Genomic DNA, 22,261 nt, shown 5'->3' with positions numbered 1-22,261 from the left:
TGCTTGCAAACTATTCATTTGCACTTCTGTGTACGTAGATTTGCGTCCTGTCTCCTATTTTGGCGGCTGGACTGAAGAACCTCCCTGACGAGGTCTGTTTTCTTCTCCGTCTTGTTACACAACAGGTTACCGGCTCAGGGGTGCTGGAGCGTTACAACACGGTTTTCTATCAGCCGCTTGCATCTAGCGCTCACTCAGGAAGTGTTGATTCTGTGAGCTCCTCTTGAGCCGTGAGTTCCAGGTGGTCAGGCGATGAATTTCTCCTCTGCCCCAAATCCTGCCTTGAGCCTCCCCCGCCAGGTGCGGGTCTGTTCCGCTGCCTAGTGCCCATGTGTCTCCAGGCTCTCCTGCAAGGTTGGTGCCTGCACTCAGGTTCTGTCCACGCCTTACTTGACCTCCCCCCGCAACACTGATAACCGGTCACAGCGTCTTCGAGCACCTCCGTCACTTACCTGCCAAGACACCTGCTCTCCTGTGCCTTCCCTTTGTAACAAACCGGCCCCATGTTTTCAGTGTCCCTTACTGTGTCAGTTCGTGACCTGGAAGTGTTGGCCCGCCCGAGGCTCACACACGGGGTATCCTTCCGTCCCCTGGCTCTGAACGTGGCATGTTGGTGCCGGCATAACCCAAATGTATTTCCTCAGACCGAATCTCTCATGAGCTGTACGCTCGGGTCTCCCACTTCTCACGTCACATCTTCATCCGAATGTCTAATAAGCATTTCAAATGTAACATTTTCGAACCCGAGCTCCGGACTCTTTCTCTCCGCCTCTCCCGCAGCCTCCCCTTGTCTCAGGGATGCCGGTGCCATTTTTTCCTGTGTTCTCAGGCCCAAGCCTGAGACACCTGTCTGTGTCTTGCCCACGTCACCCAGGGCTACCTGCACGGCACATCCCGCGTCGGACCACTTCTCACTGCCTCCCTCCCTCCCACCCTGATCCGAGCCACCCTCGTGTCGCTGTTGGACCGGCTCAGTGGACCCTACACGGTACCCTGTCCTTCTGATGCTGCCGGAGGCTTCCTGTTCACACTGTCTGACCATGCCGTTCCTTTCCTCCAGACTCCTCACCTTCTCGTTATCCTCGCTTAGTGGGGTCACATCCAACCCCCTGGCTACCTTTCTGCCCTACTTGCCCTCTTTTCCTGGTCCCTGAATATGGCAAGAAAATCCCTGTCTCAGGGCCTTTGCACTTCCTGTTTCCTCCGCTTTCAGAGATGTGCATGTTCTCACGACTCCCTCCTTGCTGCGTGTATTGTCTCTGCTCGAACGCCTGCCCGTTCCCACTGGACGGGCCCCTCCGTCACCACCGCCTGTGCTCCCACCTGCTCCAGCTTTCTCTCAACCCCCCCCAGTGACCTGATGTGTATTCTCTATCCACATGCTGCGTGGCTTCTCTGTCAGACTTCTGCATCTTTAACAGCAGGGCCTGTGTGCCCCCAGCTCCGTCCCCAACACTGAGGACAATTCCCAGGTCTTAGATGATATTCACAAAACACTTGTTTTGTTTTCTTAATGTTTATTTATTTATTTTTGAGAGAGAAAGAGGCAGGGAGACAGGGAGGCAGAGAATCCCAAGCAGGCTCCACGCTGTCAGCGCAGAGCCCAGCGCGGGGCTCGAACTCACAAACTGTGAGATCATGACCTGAGCAGAAATCAAGAGTTGGACGCTTAACCAATTGAGCCGTCCAGGGCGCCCCCCCACCCCGCCTCACAAAACATTTGTTAAATGAGTGGATGACTTATTCTTATTTTACAGCTGAGGGATCTCAGGCAGAGAAGAGTTACGTTTGGTCAAAATACACTGTAGCCCTGAGCTCTTGTCTCTGAATCCTCTAAATGACAGAACGGTGAATGTCAGAGCTGGAAAGTTTAGTGTCCTCGGGTTCACGGGTGCGGAGTCTGGCCCCGGAGGACGGGGAGTGATGTTCAGATGTGAGGGGGGAAGGCTTTGATGGAGGACCTTGGTCTCAGGACCTCAGTCTGGCTCCCTCTCCCTGGACTTGAGGACTAATGATCAAGCTAGTCTGAACTAGTCCAAACCTAATGCTTGGTGACACAGAGCACATCCGTGGTGCCTGGAGCCAGGGACAGTGGGCCAAAAAGAGGCACAAGGGGTCTTCTCTTCTGGGACCAGGGGAATGTTCCGTGTCCGAGCGTGGTGGTGGTTTCATGGGTGCGTGCACCACCACCCTCCTCCGAGTGTGCCTTGGAACAGACACGGAACATAAGTTAGACCTCAGTGAGGTGGGCATGAAATCCCGGCGTGCGTATTTGGGTCTTGCTTTTTGGGGGCAGGACCGTGGGGGGGTAACACTCAGTGCTGAAGAGCCCCTGATTCAGGGGGGTTGAGTGCAGACCCCTGCTCTGCCCTTCACCAGCTCTGATCCCTGGAGAAGCAGCCCCTCCTGGGCCTCAGTTTCCCCATCCACACTACAGGGACAAAACACCTAACATATGTAGTCTTTGGAGGATTGAATGAGTATACTTCTACTTGTCAAGTTTTTGAAAAGCAACGCATGAGGGGCGCCTGGGCGGCTCAGTTGGTTAAGCGTCCAACTTTGGCTCAGGTCATGATCTCTCAGTTCGTGGATTCGAGCCCCGCGTCGGGTTCTGTGCTGACAGCTCAGAGCCTGGAGCCTGCTTCGGATTCTGCGTCTCCCTCTCTCTCTGCCCCTCCCCTGCTCATGCTCTCTCTCTGTCTCAAAAATAAATAAAAACATTAAATAATTAAAAAAAAAAAACCAACACATGTACCTAGTAAGCAGTCAGTACATGATAGCTATTATTGCTTTTTGTATTTTTGGAAGTGTAAAAACTCAAGGCAAAATAAATGTTTTTTGAGTACCTATGGTTCCTCAGACAGTGCATTTTGCTAAACATGGTAATAAATACAAATGGCTTGATTCAGATGACAGTAGAATGTCAAAGCTTTTTTCTTAATTTCCTTTTGCCGATCCTAATATGGGATTTCAGCCCTGTGTGTGTGTGTGTGTGTGCGTGTGTGTGTGAATTGTGAGAAACATACTATCTGCCTGTATGCTTTTTTCCTTTCTTGCACTTTGTTGGCATGGGGGAGGGGTCTCGAGGGAAACCTTATGCACAATCCTTCTCCCCAGAAGGATCGACAGTGTGGCAAACTCACAAGGTGGCTGAAATACAGACTCAATTGTTTGTCAATAGGAAATGAAGTCGATGATCTATCTTATAGGATCCCCCAAGGAAACCTGTTTTCATCCGGAGAGCCTGTATTTTCCTCTCTTACTTGAAAGTAATGTAGCTGCAAAAGCGTAATTTGACAGTGAAATATTAACCTCTGAAGACAGTCTTCCCAATATGACATTTACAAGCCATCTCGCACATGCTCACAGAGGAACGCGGCCCAGGGTGTCTGCTTCCAATGTCCACCTTCCTGTCGCCAGCTCCTTACATTAGGATTCATGGCATTTGGTGTTCGATGTTCCTTTGGGGGCTCAGAGAACCCTGAAGGTATCACTTAGATGGGTGGTGGGAACCCGGCTGATCTTTATCTTGCCGTGTGCTCCTGTCCCCTCCTGACACAGACGCACACGGGTGGCATAACACAGAGATCTCAGGTGCTAGCCACAAGGCCATATTCATAGTGGGAATCCAAATTAATCAGATCTTTGACCTGCAACTTTCTCAGCTTTGCTCTTTGCTTCTTCTACTGGTCTGTTTCCTCTCACGATCTACTGAACGAACTTTTGTCTGAACGTTATTAACCTGATAACCTTGCCTTTGGTACCTCTTCCTCCTTCTTACCCAGACATGCTACTCATGGGCCACAGGGATAACCGCACCCAGAGGAAACTATGGAGACACGTTGCCATTGAGTGTCTGTCTGCTGAACACCTCAGTTTGCTATGCGCTGTACTAGACCTAGAGACACAGCGGTTAAGAGGGGACAGGTCCAGGGGCTCCTGGGTGGCTCAGTCAGTTAAGTGTCCAACTTCGGCTCAGTTGATGATCTCACGGTTCATGAGTTCCAGCCCTGCCTTGGGCTCTGTGCTGACAGCTCGGAGCCTGGAGCCTGCTTCGGATTCTGTGCCTGCCTCTCTCTCTCTGCCCCTCCCCTGCTCTCTCTCTCTCTCTCTTTCAAAAAATAAATAAATAAATGTTTAAATGTTTAAAAAAAAAAAGAAGAGGGACAGGTCCCCGTTCTCAAGCAGATCACCTCCAGGTGGGAAACAGAGAAGAACAAGAAAGTAAGCAGGAGCATTCCAACAGGGATCAGTGTCGGAAGGTAAATTGTCCCGCGTTGCATAGCTAAGAGCTACCCAGTGCAGTCAGTGCAGTGGAAGCCATAGGACATGAGCACTACGCGTGTTGTGGGTGATGCGCTGTAAATAATGCAGAAATATTGTAAATACAGTCTACATAGGAGCACACCCAGTAAATCAGAGAATAGGGTACTGGGGATGCAGAGTGACCAGGCGAGCAGGTGCCAAGTTTAAATTAGAAATGACTCAGGGGCCCCTGGGTGGCTCAGTCGGTTAAGCCTCTGACTTCGGCTCAGGTCATGATCTCACGGTTCATGGGTTCGAGCCCCTCGTGGGGATCTGTGCTGACAGCTCGGAGCCTGGAGCCCGCTTCGGATTCTGCGTCTCCCTGTCTCTCTGCCCCTCCCCTGCCCTCACTCTGTCTGTCTGTCTCTCTTTTTAATTAAAAAAAATTTAAATAATAAAAAAGAAATGACTCCGACAATACCTTCTGTGGAGTGACATCTGGGCTATCCTGCAAAGTGCATGCTGCTTTCGGTGGCCAGTGACAAAGAAACCATGGACTGAACGGCTTTAACCCCAATAGATCACCTGTGCCAGCAGTCCAAGGGGTGGGGGTTCCAGGTGGGCTGGTCCAGTGGTCCGTCCAGCGCACGCAGGATGCGGTTCCTCCTGCCCTTCTGTGCTCGCCGTGTCAGCCTGCTCCTTGGCCAGCTCGCTCCAGGCTCTGAGGTCACCGCTGCAGTCCCCGTCGTCGTCATCTGCGGTGTGACAACATCCGGTAGGACAAGGAGGGCAGCTTCCTGCGCGTCGCAGAGCAAGGAGACCCTTCCGGGTGTCCCAGGCGGCTTCTCACACCTCATTGGCGGGAACCGTGTCACGTGGCCTCCCCTAAACCAGTCACTGGCAAGGAGGGGGGTTGGCGTAACTGCCTCAGACGCGAGCGACCCGCAGGTCTCAGGCACGGGAGGATCGGGGATCGAGGAAGGGGACGGGGGCCGGGGGGCCGGGGGGATGAGCCGGGAGGGCCCCAGGGCGAGAAGGTAGGCCGGCTAGGAGGGAGCCTGTGCAGGGGGCGGGGTGTGTGCCGGGGAAGCCTGGGGGAGGCGCGTCCAGGAACTGTAATCGCGACTTTGCATTTTGTCCCGCGTGCCTCGGGAAGTCGCGGGAGAGGCCCGACGTGTGAGCGGGCGGAGGAAAGAGCCCTGGGCCAGGGTCGCATTGCTGCGCGCGCACCCTCGACGCCCTCGCACGTGACGCTCCCTTTTCTATCGAGGATTCGATGCAGGTGGGGTGAGGGTTGTGCTGCCTGGCTCGCATCAAGAGGGGAGAAGGCCGCAGGCGGAGAGGTCCGAGGCAAACACTGGGTGCCTACTAACCAGCCCTCGTTATTCGCGCAAGTCGTATCCTGGAAAAGTCCCCGCAAACACTGAATTAGCAAATGCGAACCTTCAGGGGGAGATACACACGCATACACACCTCCCGTAGGCTGTCGTCTTGAATCCTAGAAACAACTCATCCTGGGAGAGCCTCTTCATTTTGCAAAAGAGAGGATGAGGTTGGGAAGCGTGCAGTGGCTTGCCTGAACCACCCCCACCCCCAACTAACCGGGAGCTAGCGCAGGGATTGGAGCCCCGTGCACCTGCCCCCCCAGCCGGAGCCCTGCCCCCCTCCCGTGTCCAACCCCTGGTCGTCTGTGTGTGAGGGGCTGAGACAAGAGGACAGAGCATCCGCCGCTGGGAGCCTGTGCGTGGGGCAGGTGACTCAGAGCTCACGCCCCGCCAGCTTCCACACGTTGCCGGGACAGTGGTGGGAGCGGTAGGTACATTCGAGAACACGGAGTCCACAAATAATAAGGCTTATCCACAAACAAACGTCTTTGTTCGCGGTTTTGAAAGCTGGGGAGTCTGAGATCGGAGTGTGGGCGTTTGGGGAGAGCCTCCCCCACCCTGGTTTACAGACCGCTTCTCCTGGTGGTGTTCTCACGTGAGGGAGCAGAGGAAGGAATTCAGCTTTCTGGGGTCTCTTCTTGTAAGGGCGCCGATCCCCTCACGGGGGCTCCACACTCATGACCCCACCGCCTTTCAAAGGCCCCATTTGCAGATAGCGCCATATTGGGGGTTGGGGGTTCAACATGGGAATTGGGGGGGCACCAACACGCAGTCCAGAAATCTGCTATGTCTTGTACACATTGCCACGCACCTCACAGCCTAGCACTCAGCAGGACCGACCTCATCTGAGCTGTTTTAATTGAATTAATCAAGGACGGTGACACACACTTTCTTGTAAGGGTAGGCACGTCCCAGGAGAAAGAAACCAAGTGCATTCGGAAGGCCTCTGACTTTGTTACATTCTTCATTTAAGTTCGTCCACTCAGGCCATCCCTCACTGCCTGAATGATGAGGCAGGTTGAAGTCTGCATGAGCCCCGAAGGGGTATATAGACTGTCACTGTGTCGAGATTTCATTTCTCAGGCACAGAAAGGGCCTCGTGGTTTCCAAAACAGGTGCGTTCCTGATGGTGGGATGTATTTGGGTTTTTTTGTTTTGTTTTTTTTAATGTTTTATTTTTATTTTTGAGACAGGGAGAGACAGAGCATGAACGGGGGAGGGTCAGAGAGAGAGGGAGACACAGAATCTGAAACGGGCTCCAGGCTCTGAGCTGTCAGCACAGAGCCCAGCGTGGGGCTCGAACTCACAGACAGCGAAATCATGACCTGAGCCAAAGTTGGACGCTTAACCGACTGAGCCACCCAGGCGCCCCTTGAGGTGATTTACAGGGGGCATGAGGGTGGGTGGAAAGCCAGAGCCAAGGGGAACCTGAATTTTCCACAAATGCGGGAGGGTTGAGGTCTATTCTGTAGGAGGTAGGACCGGGAAGGTTCTAGAATCGGTGCCGTCCACCTGAGCCAGCGGTTTCTCTGAAATGGGGCTCCCACCCCTTTCTGAGTGTCTGAGGGAAGGGCAGCCGGGCCCGGCATCGTGTCAGCGTCACGGGATCTTGAAGTAAGAACGAGTTTTAACCTTCTATTTCTGCTCTCATCGAAAGTCTCGCTCTCTTCGAAATCCTGGGCACAATCCTGCCGATTTACGTTCCTCGGGCATGCCCCTGGAGACAGCTGATTTGCTCCCGTCATCCTTTTTCTTCTCCCTTGTCCCTGGAGGGCACAGACTTCAGGCTGCCCAGTCCTCACAGGAGCCAGCTTGACACGGCCACCCTGCAGCACCCCGCTCACTGCTTTGAGGACCAGGGTTACCCAGTCAGTGCCACTGGGATTTCAGCCCATGTCTCTGCTAGTGGCCGTGGTCAGATCTACTTAAAGATGGCTGAAGGGGCGCCCGGGTGGCTCGGTCGGTCAAGCGTCCAACGTTGGCTCAGGTCATGATCTCACGGCCCGTGAGTTCGAGCCCCGCGTCGGGCTCTGTGCTGACAGCTCAGAGCCTGGAGCCTGCTTCGGGTTCTGTGTCTCCTCTCTCTCTGCCCCTCCCCTGCTCACGCTCTGTCTCTCTTTCTCCCAAAAATACGATAAAACGTTAAAAAACAACAACAAGGAGGTTTGCTCTTGGAGTTTGGAAGTTGGCGCTTCTGACCTTGCTCGGGACACAAGCGTCTGGGGCTCGGAAGGGAGGCCTGGGCTGTGGGTACCGACTCAGGTGAGGAAGACGAGGTCAGAAGTAAGTCCTCGTTTGTGGCTCGCAAAACACACTGCCTGGTGGCACTCAGGTCCGCCAGCGGCTCAGACTGACGCGGGACCCCGAAAGCAGCGTGTGGCCCGAGCCAGTTGGACCACATCCCTGGCCTCAGCCCCTTCACCTGTAGAATGAGACTGTGGACCCCTCGCTGTTGCGATTCTGTGGTGAATTCTTGGTTTCGGTGTCCCCTGCACCTGGAGGTGACCCTTGCCCCCTCCACGGCCTCCCCACCTACAAACCTCAGTGACATTTTCCGGAAGGTCCAGGAGAGACGTCATCAACATTTTACTTGTTTATCCGGAAGGGGTGGAGTGAGATAGAGGCTTAAATCGTCCGATACGTAACCTGCTAACACGTGCATGTTAAGAGGGTGCCCTCTCCCCCCCCACCCCAGGTGCCGAGTCAAAAAACCACAGCAAAATGCTACACCCTCACTTCCAGTCTGCAAAAGTGCAGTTTAATGGGGGCACAAATAATTATATCCCCGTTTCGGGAGTATTTCCTACAAGGATTTTAACGCAGTGCCAAGCTTTCTTGGTTTGTATGGCTTGAATAAAGTCGTTTTTCTAAAGCGACATATGGCTACCTTTCATGCATCTTCAAACATGGTGAAGTGAAATATGTTGCACCTGGGGTTTGATTAGTGGTGGTTTGAGTACATAAAGAAGGTGAGGTAGAGGGGAAAAACAACCCACGAAAGAAGCAACAAAGGTTATAGAACTCCATTAAATTATGTTTATGGTCTTACTTGTCAGTATTTCGTAACGCAAAATGGTTTTCCTGGAGTCTGTTTATCAGTATTTGTCGCCAATTAGTGCCTACAAATTACCTTTTGTTGGAATTACCAACAGATGAGACGCTATTGTCTCGGCGACTAATAAATCAGAGTCTGCGAACTTTCTCTGCCTCCTTGCCGCCGGTGTTTTCCCGGATGCAGCTCGAGACTCTCACTTCTCCCAAAGGTCTCCAACCACTGTGACTCCATTTTCGTGAACGGGAAGGAGGTGAGGAGCAAAGTGTACACGACCGTGAACTTCACCCACCAGCACTTCACGTCTCAGCTGGAAGTGACCGTGTGGGCGCCCAGGCTCCCGCTGCAGATTGAGATCTCAGACACGGAGCTGAGCCAGATCAAGGGATGGAGGGTCCCCGTGGCCTCCAACAGAAGGTGAGCAGCCGAGGGAGGGCCGGGTCCTGGCGCCCGGATCCCCGGGGAGATGCGCCCGCAGGGGGTCACGGCGGTCTCGGACTGGGGCTCAGCGGGGTCTGACTTTGGGCACGTACTAGCCTTCGACGTGAGGAGGGCCTCACGGAGACACGGGTCGTGTCCAGCTCGTGGCGCAGTTGCTGGGACTCAGTATAATGTTGCTCTGCACGCAAAGCACAGAGCACGGGGTGTAGGCGTTTCTTTCTATTCCCCGCTGCCCCATCGTTCCTTCCTGTGCTGCTCGTTTTCAGTTCCCTGCTTATAAATGTCGACCTCCATCCGCGGAGCCTGGCGCAGGGGTTACGTTGTGGGCCCTGGCATGAAGCTGCTGAAGTTTTCACCCTTGCGAGCTTTCCCACGTAGAGCTGTGTGACCTTGGGCCAGTTGATGAACCTCTCTGTTCCTCAGTTTCTTCATCTATAAATTGGAGGTGACGATATCACTGAAGAGAGTTGTCCCAAAGACAAAATGACGAAGTGTAGTACCCAGGCTTCTAAAGACGACCCCTCTGTAACATTCCCACCTCCTGGCTGTTCACTCAAACCCCAACCTGGAACGTCTACGAAGGGATTTTACAGACGGAATTAAAGTGCTGAATCCATTGACCTTGAGATGTGGGGAGTGTCCAGGTGGCCCTGGAAAGCAGAGGTTTCTCTAGCGGGAAGGTGGTACCGTTCAGTGTGTGACCTTTTCGAATGGACTTGTTTTTATCCAGCAGAAGTCCCTTGAGATCCACCCCAGTGGTTGGCGGTATCGAGCATTCCTGTAGTTGTATTGTTGAGGGGTGATCCGTGGGGGGTATCATCTTACTGTACTGAATCGTCCACAGGAGGCCACGCATGCTGTCACCAGTCGGCGGCTCTCATGGATGGAGCCGCCATGACCCTCCTGTGCAAGCTTGTGTGTGAGCATAAGTTTTCTGGGGAAGGCGCCCAAGGGTGTAACTGTTGGGTCGCGTGATAAGGGCGTAGTTAATTTTAAAAGAAACTGCCGAACTATTTTCCAGAGGATGTACCATTTCACTCTCCCAGCAGCCACATGTATGTCAGCTAGTTACTCCATTCACACCCTTACCGGCATTTTAAGACCGTACATACTGCATGGTCCCATGTAGAATGATCTAGAAAGTGGAAAACAGACTGGAGGTCACCGTGGATTAGGGACTGCATAGACTATCAAGGGGTAGCCCGGGGCATCCCCGTGGGGACGGACTAGTTCTGTCTTTCGGTCGTGGCTATGGTTCCGTGAATCCTCTGGTGATAAAACTGCATAGAACCACACACGCGCACGTGCACTGGTTAAACTGTGAAAACCTGAATGAGCCCTGTGGTTTGTCCCAATGTCCGTTTCCTGGTCTTGGGATTATACTGTGATCACGCAAGATGTTAGCAGAGCAAAGAGCATACGAGAACTCCCTGTACGTGATTTTTTAACTTACAGTGAATTTCTAATTAATGAAAAATTTAACCTTTTTCATGTTATTTTTGAGAGAGAGAGAGAGAGAGAGAGAGAGAGAGAGAGAGAGAATCCCAAGCAGGCTCCGTGCTGTCAGTGCAGAGCCCAACTCAGGGCTGGAATTCACACACCATGAGATATGACGTCACCCAAAATTAAGAGTCTGCCGCTCAACCAACTGAGCCACCCAGGTGCCCCAAAATTTAAACTTAAAAAAAAACTAGAATGCTATCTGTCCCAAAATGACAGAATGGTTTGATTAATACAGTATTTCTAATACTTCATTTATTCACTCACCACTTTTATGATATTGCCTCTTTTGAATGCCACCTATAATGTATACTTAATATTGTTCTTTTTTTCGCTTTTATTCACTTACTTAAGGGAAATTTTACATAACTATCAAAAATGGCCAACTGGTAGAAATTAATGCGGAGAAAAGAAAACGTCGGTGTTACATTCTGTATAGATACTGCTGTTTGTATGAGTTGGTCTTTTTTTTTTTTATTTCTTTCTCTTGAGAAAGAGAGAACAGGGAAGGAACAGAGCGACAGGGAGAGAGAGAGTCCCAAGAGGGCTCCCCACTGTCAGCACAGAGCCTGATGTGGGGCTCCATCTCGCAAACCATGAGGTTGTGACCTGAGCGGAAACCAAGGGTCGGACGCTTCACCAGCTGAACCACCGGGTGCCCCTGGCTGAGCTGGTCTTTCATGAGTCGACCAGCAAGTGTCACATAAGCGTCAGGGACAGCCCAGCACCCCAGAGGCCTTCATTCCCCGTGATCAAATCGGAAGGACTGAAAAGTAGAATGGGAATAACTTTGCACAATGTCATTGCGTGTTTTTGGTGATATGTCCCTTTGCCACTAAAGCCATCTCACTTACCAGCACAGATATTTACTCCTGGCTTTGGGAGACCACAACATGCTTCTTTATGGATGCTGGTTACACACCCTTCCTTTCCAAATGGTCCCCAGACCTTTCAGGGAGGCAGGAGGGTACGTTTTAAAGAAGGTGGGTTTCCGAAGTCAAACGGAACTCTGTAAATTTGCTGATCGCCAGCTGTCCAGGCCGTGTGTTAACCACTCCGAGCCTCGGCGGCTTCGTGTAGAAATAGGAACCTCTTTCATGGCTGTTTTGAAGATGCGGGGAGGTCACTATAAGGAGGAAGAGGGCACCGAGGGGCACAGCAGCCGGGGCGTGGACCCCGCCCCTAGATGGCTAGCCCTGTGAGCTCTATGATCCCGTGAGTGGGTAGACCCAGGCCCAGTGCATAGTAGGGCTGACTCGATGTGTCTGAATTACAGCTACTGGCTCCCCTGCCACCCCTGTCTGCCCACGGTCGTAGACCCTTCCCCAAGCAAGGTGCTCTCGCAAAGGCACACAGGACCGGTTCCTCTCGAGGGGAAGGTCCTGGAATAGTAGAGCCAGCGAGGGAGGACTTTTCCCTGGGGCCGTGCACAGGCGGGGCGGCAGTTGAGGTCCTCTGAGCCAGGGCGCCTGAGATTCCCGCAGGAACCCCTCAGCAGCTCTGTGACCGAGTGCCACGGGTGGGCCAGGGGGTGAGAAAGGGCACTCTGGCCTCCCTGCCCAGGGCCAGCCGGGAGACAGTGCTGAGCCATCCTCAGGGGCCGTCCTCCCCCGCTCACACCTGACCGCACCCCTGGAGGGAGCAGGGGGGCAGCCAATCTCGCTGCCTGGGCCTGTGTGGGACTCGCGTGAGGGGTGAGAACTGGGCCCAGCAGCTCTTCTGACCCGGGACCTCACGGTTCCCGCAGCGGGGACAGTTTCAAACCACAGAGTTCCAGAACGCAGGGCGGGGACTCAACCTCTGCCTATTTGGGGGCAGCATGTCCCGCGGTGCTGGGCGCATGCTGGGCGCGTGAAGGCAGGGGCGGCGCTCGCCTTCCGTGCTCCAAGCAGGTGCACAGGGACCACCGAAAAGGAACAGACGGGGAACGAACCAATGGTGCGCGGGCCCGGCGGGTAGCAAAACCACGCCACGTGTTCTGACGCTTCCAGAGAAGCTGGAAGGCGAGGTGTGCGAAGCTCCTCCACGGCCGCGGCGTTGATCCTGGTTTGTCTGTGTCCCCAGGCCCACCCGGGAGAGCGAGGACGAGGAGGACGAGGAGAAGAAGGGGCGAGGCTGTTCCCTGCAGTACCAGCATGCCACGGTGCGTGTCCTCACCCAGTTTGTGGCCGAGGCGCCCGACTTGAGTCAGCTGAGCTACATGCTGGGCCCCGACTGGCAGTTTGACATCACCGACCTGGTGACAGATTTCATGAAGGTGGAGGAGCCAAGGATCGCACAGCTGCAGGGCGGCAGGACCCTGGTGGGCCGGGAGCCGGGGATCACCACCGTGCAGGTACGGGCCACCCCCTCCTTGCCAGGGCCCCAGCCCCAGCCCCAGCCCCAGTCTGTACTGACGAGCGTCCAGGTAGATGCCGCCGTGCAGGTGTGTGTGTGTATGTGTGTGTGTGCACACGCACAAGAGAATCATGACCGGCTGTAGGACATTCACCAGTTTTCATAATCTAACTTAAATTAATTTTTGCATTTCAGGGAGAGTTGAGGGGAAGAAAAAAATCCCTAATTTCTTTTACCGCCAAAGCTAAATGAAACGCACAGTGGAAGCCACCTTTCCCCCAGTACGATAACTTACTCTTCATATACCGCTAATAGAAGACGGTCAAACCCGAGAAAACTAGTTTTATTTTCCTAACCTTGAGGGTTAACCACTTAGCTATATGTTACACTTTGAACAGTGGACAGAAATTTAAAAGAAAGTTTTTTTAATGTTTATTTTTGAGAGAGAGAGAGACACCAGACAGACAGACAGAGCATGAGTGGGGGAGAGGCAGAGAGAGGGAGACACAGAATCCAAATCGGGCTCCAGGCTCCGAGCCGTCAGCACAGAGCCCGACGCGGGGCTCGAACCCACGAACTGTGAGATCACGAGCTGAGCCGAAGTCGGACGCTCAACCGACTGAGCCACCCAGGTGCCCCGTGGACAGTAAATTCTTCAATAACATGTTTGCACTAAAAAGAGTTTAAAAATCCACAGTGAAGTGCTCTGTATTTTACTAGAGGAAGAGTAAAACTATTTTCCCGGTCAGTTTGAATGGCATAATTATGCAGAGATACTGCAGCACGTTTTCTAGCAAAAATTTAAAGTGTTACCACTCGTAGTTAATTAAGTCATGTTTTAGGTGGTGCCACAGCCAATGTTGACGAAACTGGATGAAACGTGCAATATTTTGTGTTATTCTCCCGTGGCTCTGTAGCACGTTATCACAGAACGAGCGGCTAAAGGCACGCCTCATTTATGAACTCAGTTCTGTAGGTCGGGAGTCGACAAGAGCTGGGCTGGGTTCTCTGCTGAGGCTGTCACAAGGCTGCGGTGAAGGTGATGGCCAGGCTGGGCTTCTCTGGGGGCTTTGGGAAGGATTTGCTTCCCAGCTCATTCAGCTTGTTAGCAGAATGCAGTCCCTCACGGGTGTGGGACTGAGGAGTCTGTTTCCTCGTGGACTGTTAACAGGGGCCACTCACTGCTCCCAGAGGGGCCACCCACGTCATGTCTCATGTGGCCCCTCCATCAGCAGTAATAGCTGGGTCAAATCCTTCTCACACTTTGGATCTCTGTGATGTTCATTACACCCCCCCCCCCCCGATAATCCAGGATGAGCTCCCTGTTTGAAGGTGCACCTGCCGTAGAAACGCCAACATAATCATGAGAGTGATTTCTCATCACATTCCCAGGTTTGAGAATTTAGTGAGGACATCTTCGGGGCGGCGGGGAGGGGGACAGCTCTGGAAATTCTGCCTGCTGGATATTCCTGTCCATTCGTTAAGCACCACTGGTTGCAAACTAGATGGTAAATTAGAAGGAGTGACTTCTCAGTACGTTAACAATCCCTCCTCCACTTTGCTTACGTGGTCTCTCCAGGGGTGACACAGTGGCCCGCGCCACGATCACTGTTGTCCCATAGTGCACAGCTAAGTGCCCACTGGAAGGATGTGAGCAGGAGAAGATGGCCCATTCCGCCATTTTCACATCTAAATGTCAGTTGTTGGGAAACCGTTGCTCTTTGAGTGCCTGGTCCCAAGGTGGGCAACTTTTAGCTCTTGTCTCTATGTGAAATTGAGCTCTTCTCAGAAAATACACTGTGGTTGTCATGGCAGGAGTCAGAGGCAAGGAAATGGACCGACGTGATGTTTGTCAAACTCCTCCAGTTGGCGAGTGTCACTGGACCATAGCATAACCCTTCCCTACAGAGTTCCCCAAGCGCACTCACTTGGCAGACAACTGAGGGAACACGCTGATGGAAAAGGTCAGTTAGGAGTTTAAAACCATTGAGTGGAGCACACACTGGAGCTTGGTCGCTTCCTTTGAAGGTCCTCTCCCCGCTCTCTGACTCCATCCTGGCCGAGAAGACGGTGATCGTCCTGGATGACCGCGTCACCATCGCCGACCTGGGCGTGCAGCTGGTGGCTGGCTTGTCTCTTGCCCTGAAGCCTCACAGAGCGGACAAGAGAGCCATCGTCTCGATGGTGGCTGCCCAGGACGTTCTCCGAGCCCCGCAGCAGGTGGGATCCCAGAGTCCTTTTGTCCCCGGTCGTTTGAGACCACTTCCCTCCCCCGCGCATCTGCAGAGGGCATCAGTTGAAGCTAGGATGGGTGGTCCGTGAAGCTCCTTCCTGCTTCTTATCCAGATGGCCCTGCCTTTTTTCGAGAAAAATACCAGCGACTTAGATACGTTTTCCTCATACATGGTCTTATACTTCAACCATGCGTCCATACTCCACTTGCTTTGCAGCAGCCTTATCTGTGCTTGGCACACTCTGCTGTCCCATGACCATAGGATCACAGGCTTTTCCATTTGCCAAAGCAGGTGGTTTTGGTACCTGGAAATTCCACGTCAGCTGCTTGAACAAGCGTGGCTGATGGGCCCCAAATCGCTACCATTTACAGTCATTGCCAACTCTGAAGCTCTCCTCCATCTTTAAACTCATAACGAGTGTTTATAAAGACACCAGGGTGCTGTGCCTTCCCGGTGAGCTCCTTCCCATAAGGCATCTTTCCCCAGGCTCCTTACCCAGTGCGTGTTTTGCTTCATCAGCACTGGCTTCCTAATAAAGAATGTTCACAGCGATATTATCTGGAGCAGTAGCCTGATTAGTTGCACCTGATCTTGATTCAGATAAATTGCCTGATCTTTCAAAATGTTTTTTAGAAAGGTCAAAGTCAACTTCTGTTGTGCGGCATGCAATAAATTAATATGCACCTTAATGCATTCATTAAAGTATATTATTTGCTTCGCATATCAGTGGAGCAGTAGTATGTTATTGATGTCAGTTCAAGGCATGCCAGGAACGGCTCAAGATTTAAACCATAGAAGTTTATTTTTCTCCATCTGTATATTTAAATGATATTATATAGGAAGTCGTATTTATGTTTGCAATTTGAAGGAACCTGATTATAACATAATGCTTTGGTTTCATTTTTCTTAGGAAGCAATAGTCAGTTCTTGGATTTTGTTCAGTGATGGTTCGGTGACACCCTTAGACATTTATGATCCCAAGGATTTTTCAGTTACTGTGTCATCATTGGATGAAATGGTGGTGTCTGTCCAGGCAAACCTTCAGTCCAAATGGCCGGTTGTGGTTGCACAGGGTGAAGGGCAAGGTCCCTTGATTAAATTAGAGATGATGATTAGCGAACCCTGTCAGAAGACCAAGAGGAAGAGTGTTCTTGCCGTGGGTAAAGGAAACGTCAAGGTCAAATTTGAACCAAATGTTGATGAGCACCTAGGAGGCACCAACGATATCGAGGGCATCAGTCGGGAATACAAAGACCACTTCAGTAATTCCATACAGCGTGAAGGAAACCAGGAGAGAGCGGTTCAGGAGTGGTTCCAACATGGCGCCTCTGTTGGCCACGAGGAACGTAGCAACAAAAGCACAACCCCACAGTACCCCCTGGAAGGAAAGGATAAGAAGTTGCTCAAGAGTGGTGGTCCAGACTCCTTCACAAGCTTCCCCACTCAAGGGAAGTTACCGGAACCCAATAATCCCAGTGACCTTACAGTGACCTCAAGGGGGTTAACTGACTTGGAGATCGGCATGTACGCTCTGCTCTGTGTCTTCTGCTTGGCCATTTTGGTCTTCTTAATCAACTGTGTGGCATTTGCTTGGAAATACAGACACAAAAGGTTCGCTGTGAGCGAACAAGGCAACATCCCCCATTCCCATGACTGGGTCTGGCTTGGGAATGAAGTAGAACTTCTGGAAAACCCCGTGGACATCACCCTCCCGTCGGAGGAGTGCACAACCATGATAGACAGGGGGCTGCAGTTCGAGGAGAGGAACTTCCTTCTCAACGGCGGCTCCCAGAAGACTTTCCATAGTCAACTACTCAGACCCTCTGACTATGTCTATGACAAAGACATTAAAAGTGAGCCTATAAACCCATCGGGCCCAAAGAGGAAGAGAGTCAAGTTTACTTCCTACACCACCATCCTCCCGGAGGACGGTGGCCCATACACCAACTCCATCCTGTTTGACAGTGAGGATAACATCAAGTGGGTCTGTCAGGACACCGGGCTGGGGGGCCCCCGGGACCTTAGAGACTATATGGAAAGGCTGCAAGACCAGATGTGAACTCCTTTCTTACGTTTGTATTCACCTTTATGCCTTCTGTTTTTTGAACGGTGGAGCAGTGAGTTTGTTCAGCAATAGGGGGTGATTTAACAAAGGTTAACTTGTGGAGGTCTGGGAGGGATCCCTTTCTGAGCAGGTGTCAGAGGCCCGGAGAGCTACAGCAGCTGGGTGATAAGCCGGGAAATGTCTCTAAAGCGGCCACACATAGATCCTGGAGAAGTTCTAAGACAACAGTAGTATCTGCAGCCTGATACTAGCTCAGTTCAAATACAATAAACCTGACCCCACAGACGTTGTTAGTCATCTCGCGACAAACGGCCGTGTGGATTTAGAAAAGGCTTGGGTGTTGATTTTTCTATTCCTAGAACTTTTAAAGCACAGTGGACACTCCTTGCCCTTGGCCCGAGATTGGACGTACGCGAAAGATGCCGAATGTAGCCGCCCTTATTTGTTATGAGCGCTGCTCGTTATTTTTATATACATTTGCACCTGCACCTGGTTTCCTTTGGCCTCTGGAATTCTTTTTGAAACATGAAGAAAAGCAGTTGTGGTCTTCTCTCTGAGATGTTTGATTTACACATGAGTTTGAGTCGCTGACGTTTGCCGCGTCCGTGCAGGACGTCAGGTGTCCTCCGGTTTTCCACACTCCTTACCTGATAAGGGGCCATATCTGAGAAACTTATCCTCACAATGTCCTTCCTTCTCTTTGTTGTGAAGCTTCCTTGTATCAGGACTGGGGACATGGGGTTTTACACAACATATTAATATACTGTGAGGGAGGGCCATCTCTTTACAGTTTTCTATATGAAGCTTAAAAACTTTGGTGAACACTTGTCAACCACATTTATTTTTTATCTTCTGCCTGTGGAAGATTCACGGGGAATCCCTGGAGTGCATTTCTGAGGGCTTTAGAAAAGACCCTGAAATAGTTTGTCTTTATACTGGTGCTTTCTGGTCAACGCAATGTGTTATCCAAATGGAAATCAAAATCTTAAACTAATATACACAGAAAGGAAATTGCATGGGAAATGCATTCAGATTAAACTTCCATTTTACTGGAACAACCACCACAACAATTTGAAAGTAGAGTGATATCTCCACTTAGCAATATGTAGAAATCCTTCCATACAATGACCCCCAACCCTTACCCCCCCAAAACCCATCAGTCGCGACTCTGGCAGAGATAAAACCTATACAGGGTGTGCTCTGATGGAGAAAAGCAATGGGTTTGCCCCCAAACAACATAAAATAAACGGCCGTTCAAGAGTTTAAGCTGTTATGCTGAAAAAACCATAGCTATTGGAAAGTCAAAGTGGCAATAGGAAAAAAAAAGCATGGCCCCTGCATAATTTTTGAATACAAAAATATTTTTCAAGGAATTGCATGAACGGTTTCAAGCAAAGCAAGAATTTCAGGTTAGATTAGAATTTCTCACACTCACAAGAACATTCTACTGAGATGGGATAGAGGTGAAGACGGACAGTGCACTAGGCCACCAATTCCGAGCTTTCTGTTGCCACTTACGTCCCTAGGAAATAGAAATTTAAAGTCCAGGGCAGCAAAGGCGCGGGGAAGCGGTTTCTTGACTCCTCACGGCTGCTGAGCAAGCTGTTAGAATGAGAGGCGTTCGGTTGTTGTTGGGAAGTGTTCCGTGCGTGGGGGCAGGACAGCCCAGCCTCCTCTGACCTGTGTCTCCTGCCCACAGCACTGCGGTGGGTTTGTAAACCGCGCATACGTTACCAGGGACGTGGACCTGATATTGAGAGGCCAGTGTTCAGTTGATCTTGTGTTTAAGTTGGGGGTTGAGGAGTGAAGCTGGTAAAGTTGCAAAAAAATCTTTCAACTCGGTGGGTGAACGAAGCCAGGAGACCCAGGCGTTAGCTTCAGAGGGAGTTTGCAAAGAGATGGCTGACGTCTGGCAGGAAGGGCACCTCAGGGAGCCCGGGGAGACTGTCACCAGGGGTTCGAGGCAGGGGAGGTGGCTCAGAGCTAGCTGGGGAGGCCGAAAGGAAGTTCACACGCTAATGCAGCATAGCTGTCTAAATGAGCCCCACTCCTTCTGTAAGACATTCTCAATTTTCTCTCCCTTTGGATCTTCAGCAAAATCCCCAAAATAATGGGGATTTCATGTCTGAAACGGAGGACATTCAGCTGGTATAGGGAGCCTCCCGCACATTCTCACACAGCAGGCTGCCCCCCACTGGTGCAGTGAGGCTCTGGCAGGGGGGTGATCTGGAAAGGAAGGAGGACGTTACCATTGCCATGATTAGCGTTACTGACAAGCTTGCAAATCAGAGCATTCCCTGGGGTCTGAGCGTTTGATGTGGGCAGAGCGCAAACTCGGGGGCACTAGAACATAGAACTTGTCAGAGGTTCTCGGGAGTCGGGAGCTGTCCGCGGTCCTGAAGATGCCTCCCGTGGGTGATCCAGGCTCTGCACAGTCTCCTTTGTCCGTTTCCGCTCAAATTCAGTTCAACGTGAAAGTCGAATGGAAGGTCACGGAGGAGGGGTCCCTCTTACCACACAGCACACGCTCACACGCACGCACACATACATACGTACATGAGTGTGTTGGTAGTGAAGAGCCAGAGAGAACGGTATGTAGCAGGAACCAGCACGGTCCGCGGTCCCCCGATTTGCCACGGGCATCATTCCGCTATCCAGGATTTCAATGAAGTTCTTTTTGTTCTAAATATCTCCCGCTGACCAGCAGCCGTGGATTATACCTGCCTGATTTCCAATAGATCATTTAAAATGAATAGGAACTATGCCTCTACATATCTAAACTTAGATGGGGAACAGACCTAAATCATGAAACCTTGGAATACAGTTCCCTGGGGACCTGCATGTGCCTGGATTTTCCAGGTTTTTATAGCTGACATATCCAACTGATCGGTGTGAGTAGTAACCTGAAAAGAACAGCATTGATAAAGTCCCTTCCTCTCCCCAAGAAGCGAATGCTTAGACCTCCCTCCGACCCCCGAGGCGGACGCCAGCAAGCCTTGGGACACAGGCTGGGAACTTCGCGGGTCACAGGGAGGGCGGCCCAGGCACCCTCGAGGACCGGGCCACCTAGAACGGGGGAGGGTGAGGCCAGTGTTCCCAGCGGCCAGATGTGCTGCTCTCCACGCCACACCCAGGGATTGAGGAGCGGCTGCCGCAAGACAGAAGCCCGGTGTGAGCACACAGGGTTGCATCGGAGGGAAAGCCAGAAGACACGTCAAGTTTCCCTGAAGGGCGCCACCCAGCAAACCTCGGGACACTCTGCACGTGCCAGCAGGGGACTGACTTCCTGTTTTGTGTTGCACCCTGGCCAGGGTAAGCTCCCAGACTTAAACTCCAGGCAGAGCGTTTCTGTGTATGAACGTTAATGCAGGGAAAACACGGATTAATTTCTGTACCATTGCCACATCCGTAGACAGGTACCTTGTACTTCGCTGATTTTTAAGTTTTAGGAAGTCTGCCTTTGTGCATTTTGTTGTTTGCACCCTCTTCTCCCCCTTTTAGAAAGGCGTCTTCCCATGGTGGGGTGCTGGGACCAGCCAAGGCTCTGTCAGAGAACTAAGCAGTCCCCCTTCAACGACCACACAGAGTGGTTGCACCTGCTTCCTCCATATCACCAGGACCATTGTGTTTTCTACTCGAATCATCTCACAAATGGCTTCAATCCTTCATGCTCGTCTCTGTAAATGACACGACGGATGGTTTATAAACTCAGTAGCCGTCTCCTCCGTCAACAGTATACATGTGTGATGTACCGAGTATCACCTGTTACGTGAAGGAAGGGACGGGATGGGTGGTGGAAAGGCTATGCTAAGATACAGAAAGCAGATATTTTTGTATGTAACAGAGGCAGTTCCCTGGGGCGCTGAGAAGTGCGCAGGAATAAATACATTTTATAATAAAAGCATGCAATGCTGTAGCTTTTAAATGTACAGACATCCCCGCTCAAAAATATCCAAACCGATGGTGGGGAAAACACCGGGCCTAACCTCCCGCGGGGCGCTGGTTAGGACCGCTGCCTGGAGAGGGCATGGCTCACGGTGGCATCACGGATGGAACCTGCCAGAAGATCTTGATCTCACTCTTCATTACTTCTGGATTTTTTTTCCTCTTTTTTTTTTTTTTCCTGAAAATACTTCAGATAAAAGTGACTACATTTTCCAGCATAAAGGTATATTCTAACCACAGGGTAACTCCTCATTTTTAACGTGAAAATAAACGCTTAAACATTCTTCGGTTGTTTCCTTATTTTATGCACATATTCCCTCTTCAATTTCAGCCTCTGTACGAATTCACTCTTCTTCTATATATTTTTTCTTCTTAGCCAGAGATTTTTAATACATTTGATACAGCAATAAATGGAAACCAAAAGAAAATGTTTCTTAAAAGTTGCAAACAGCTTTTACCTCTGGAAAGCTTCTCATTTGTTTTCCCAGCTGGGGGACACTTATTCCGGGATGTCTTAGAAGGTGGGCTTGTGGCGCTCACGTCCCCGTCGAGGGCCACACCATCTTGGAGTCGGTGCTGACGTGCAGGACGCAGTGGCCCCTGACCTCAGTCTCCCTTCTGGTCTTCCCTTGTCAATGGCTCCCTTGTGTGTATGTGTTCGGGGCTGGGTGCTGAGGGTCCAGAACGGGCAGAGCTCTAGAGACATAAGAAAAACACAAGACTGTCAGGCTCCTGCTTGGGAGGTTGACGTAAGCATTTCAGCTGACTGCTGGCCAGGCATTGCCGAGCCCCCGAAGTTCCTCAGTTGGCATGTGTGTCCTTCCCGACACTGCCAGCATCATGTTTGGTATTTTGGCAAATGCCGTCCCTTGCATTCAGGAGGAGGGGATACCACTCTGGCAGTAACTTGACACGTCACGATAAATGCCCCCTAAATGGGCTCTGCAGACATCATTTTGAGGCACTGGGTATACACATGGGGTTGGCTGGTGAAATCGACTCTGTGGAGTAGCAGGCATCAGATGCGCCCAGGGGCTCTCCCAGGTGTGGAGGATTT

General features: G+C 51.6%; 1 protein-coding gene across 1 annotated transcript in view; it reads left to right on the top strand.

Moving 5' to 3' along the window:
* LOC109277780 (transmembrane protein 132B) overlaps nucleotides 1-21,488 on the top strand; it is a 366,439-nt gene extending 344,951 nt beyond the window's left edge. Inside the window, 4 exon segments of the mRNA XM_053901892.1 lie at nucleotides 8,894-9,099; nucleotides 12,688-12,958; nucleotides 14,989-15,180; nucleotides 16,105-21,488. Of these exon segments, the coding sequence (XP_053757867.1) occupies nucleotides 8,894-9,099; nucleotides 12,688-12,958; nucleotides 14,989-15,180; nucleotides 16,105-17,253 (1,818 nt within the window). The 3' untranslated portion in view covers nucleotides 17,254-21,488.
* The last annotated feature ends 773 nt before the right edge of the window (nucleotides 21,489-22,261 follow it).

This window comes from Panthera pardus, unplaced genomic scaffold (assembly GCF_024362965.1).
Source record: "Panthera pardus isolate Hobbes unplaced genomic scaffold, ASM2436296v1 HiC_scaffold_14, whole genome shotgun sequence".
Classification (NCBI taxonomy): domain Eukaryota; kingdom Metazoa; phylum Chordata; class Mammalia; order Carnivora; family Felidae; genus Panthera; species Panthera pardus.
The sequence above is the reverse complement of the archived record's forward strand: the minus strand, read 5'-3'. Positions and strand labels throughout refer to the sequence as shown.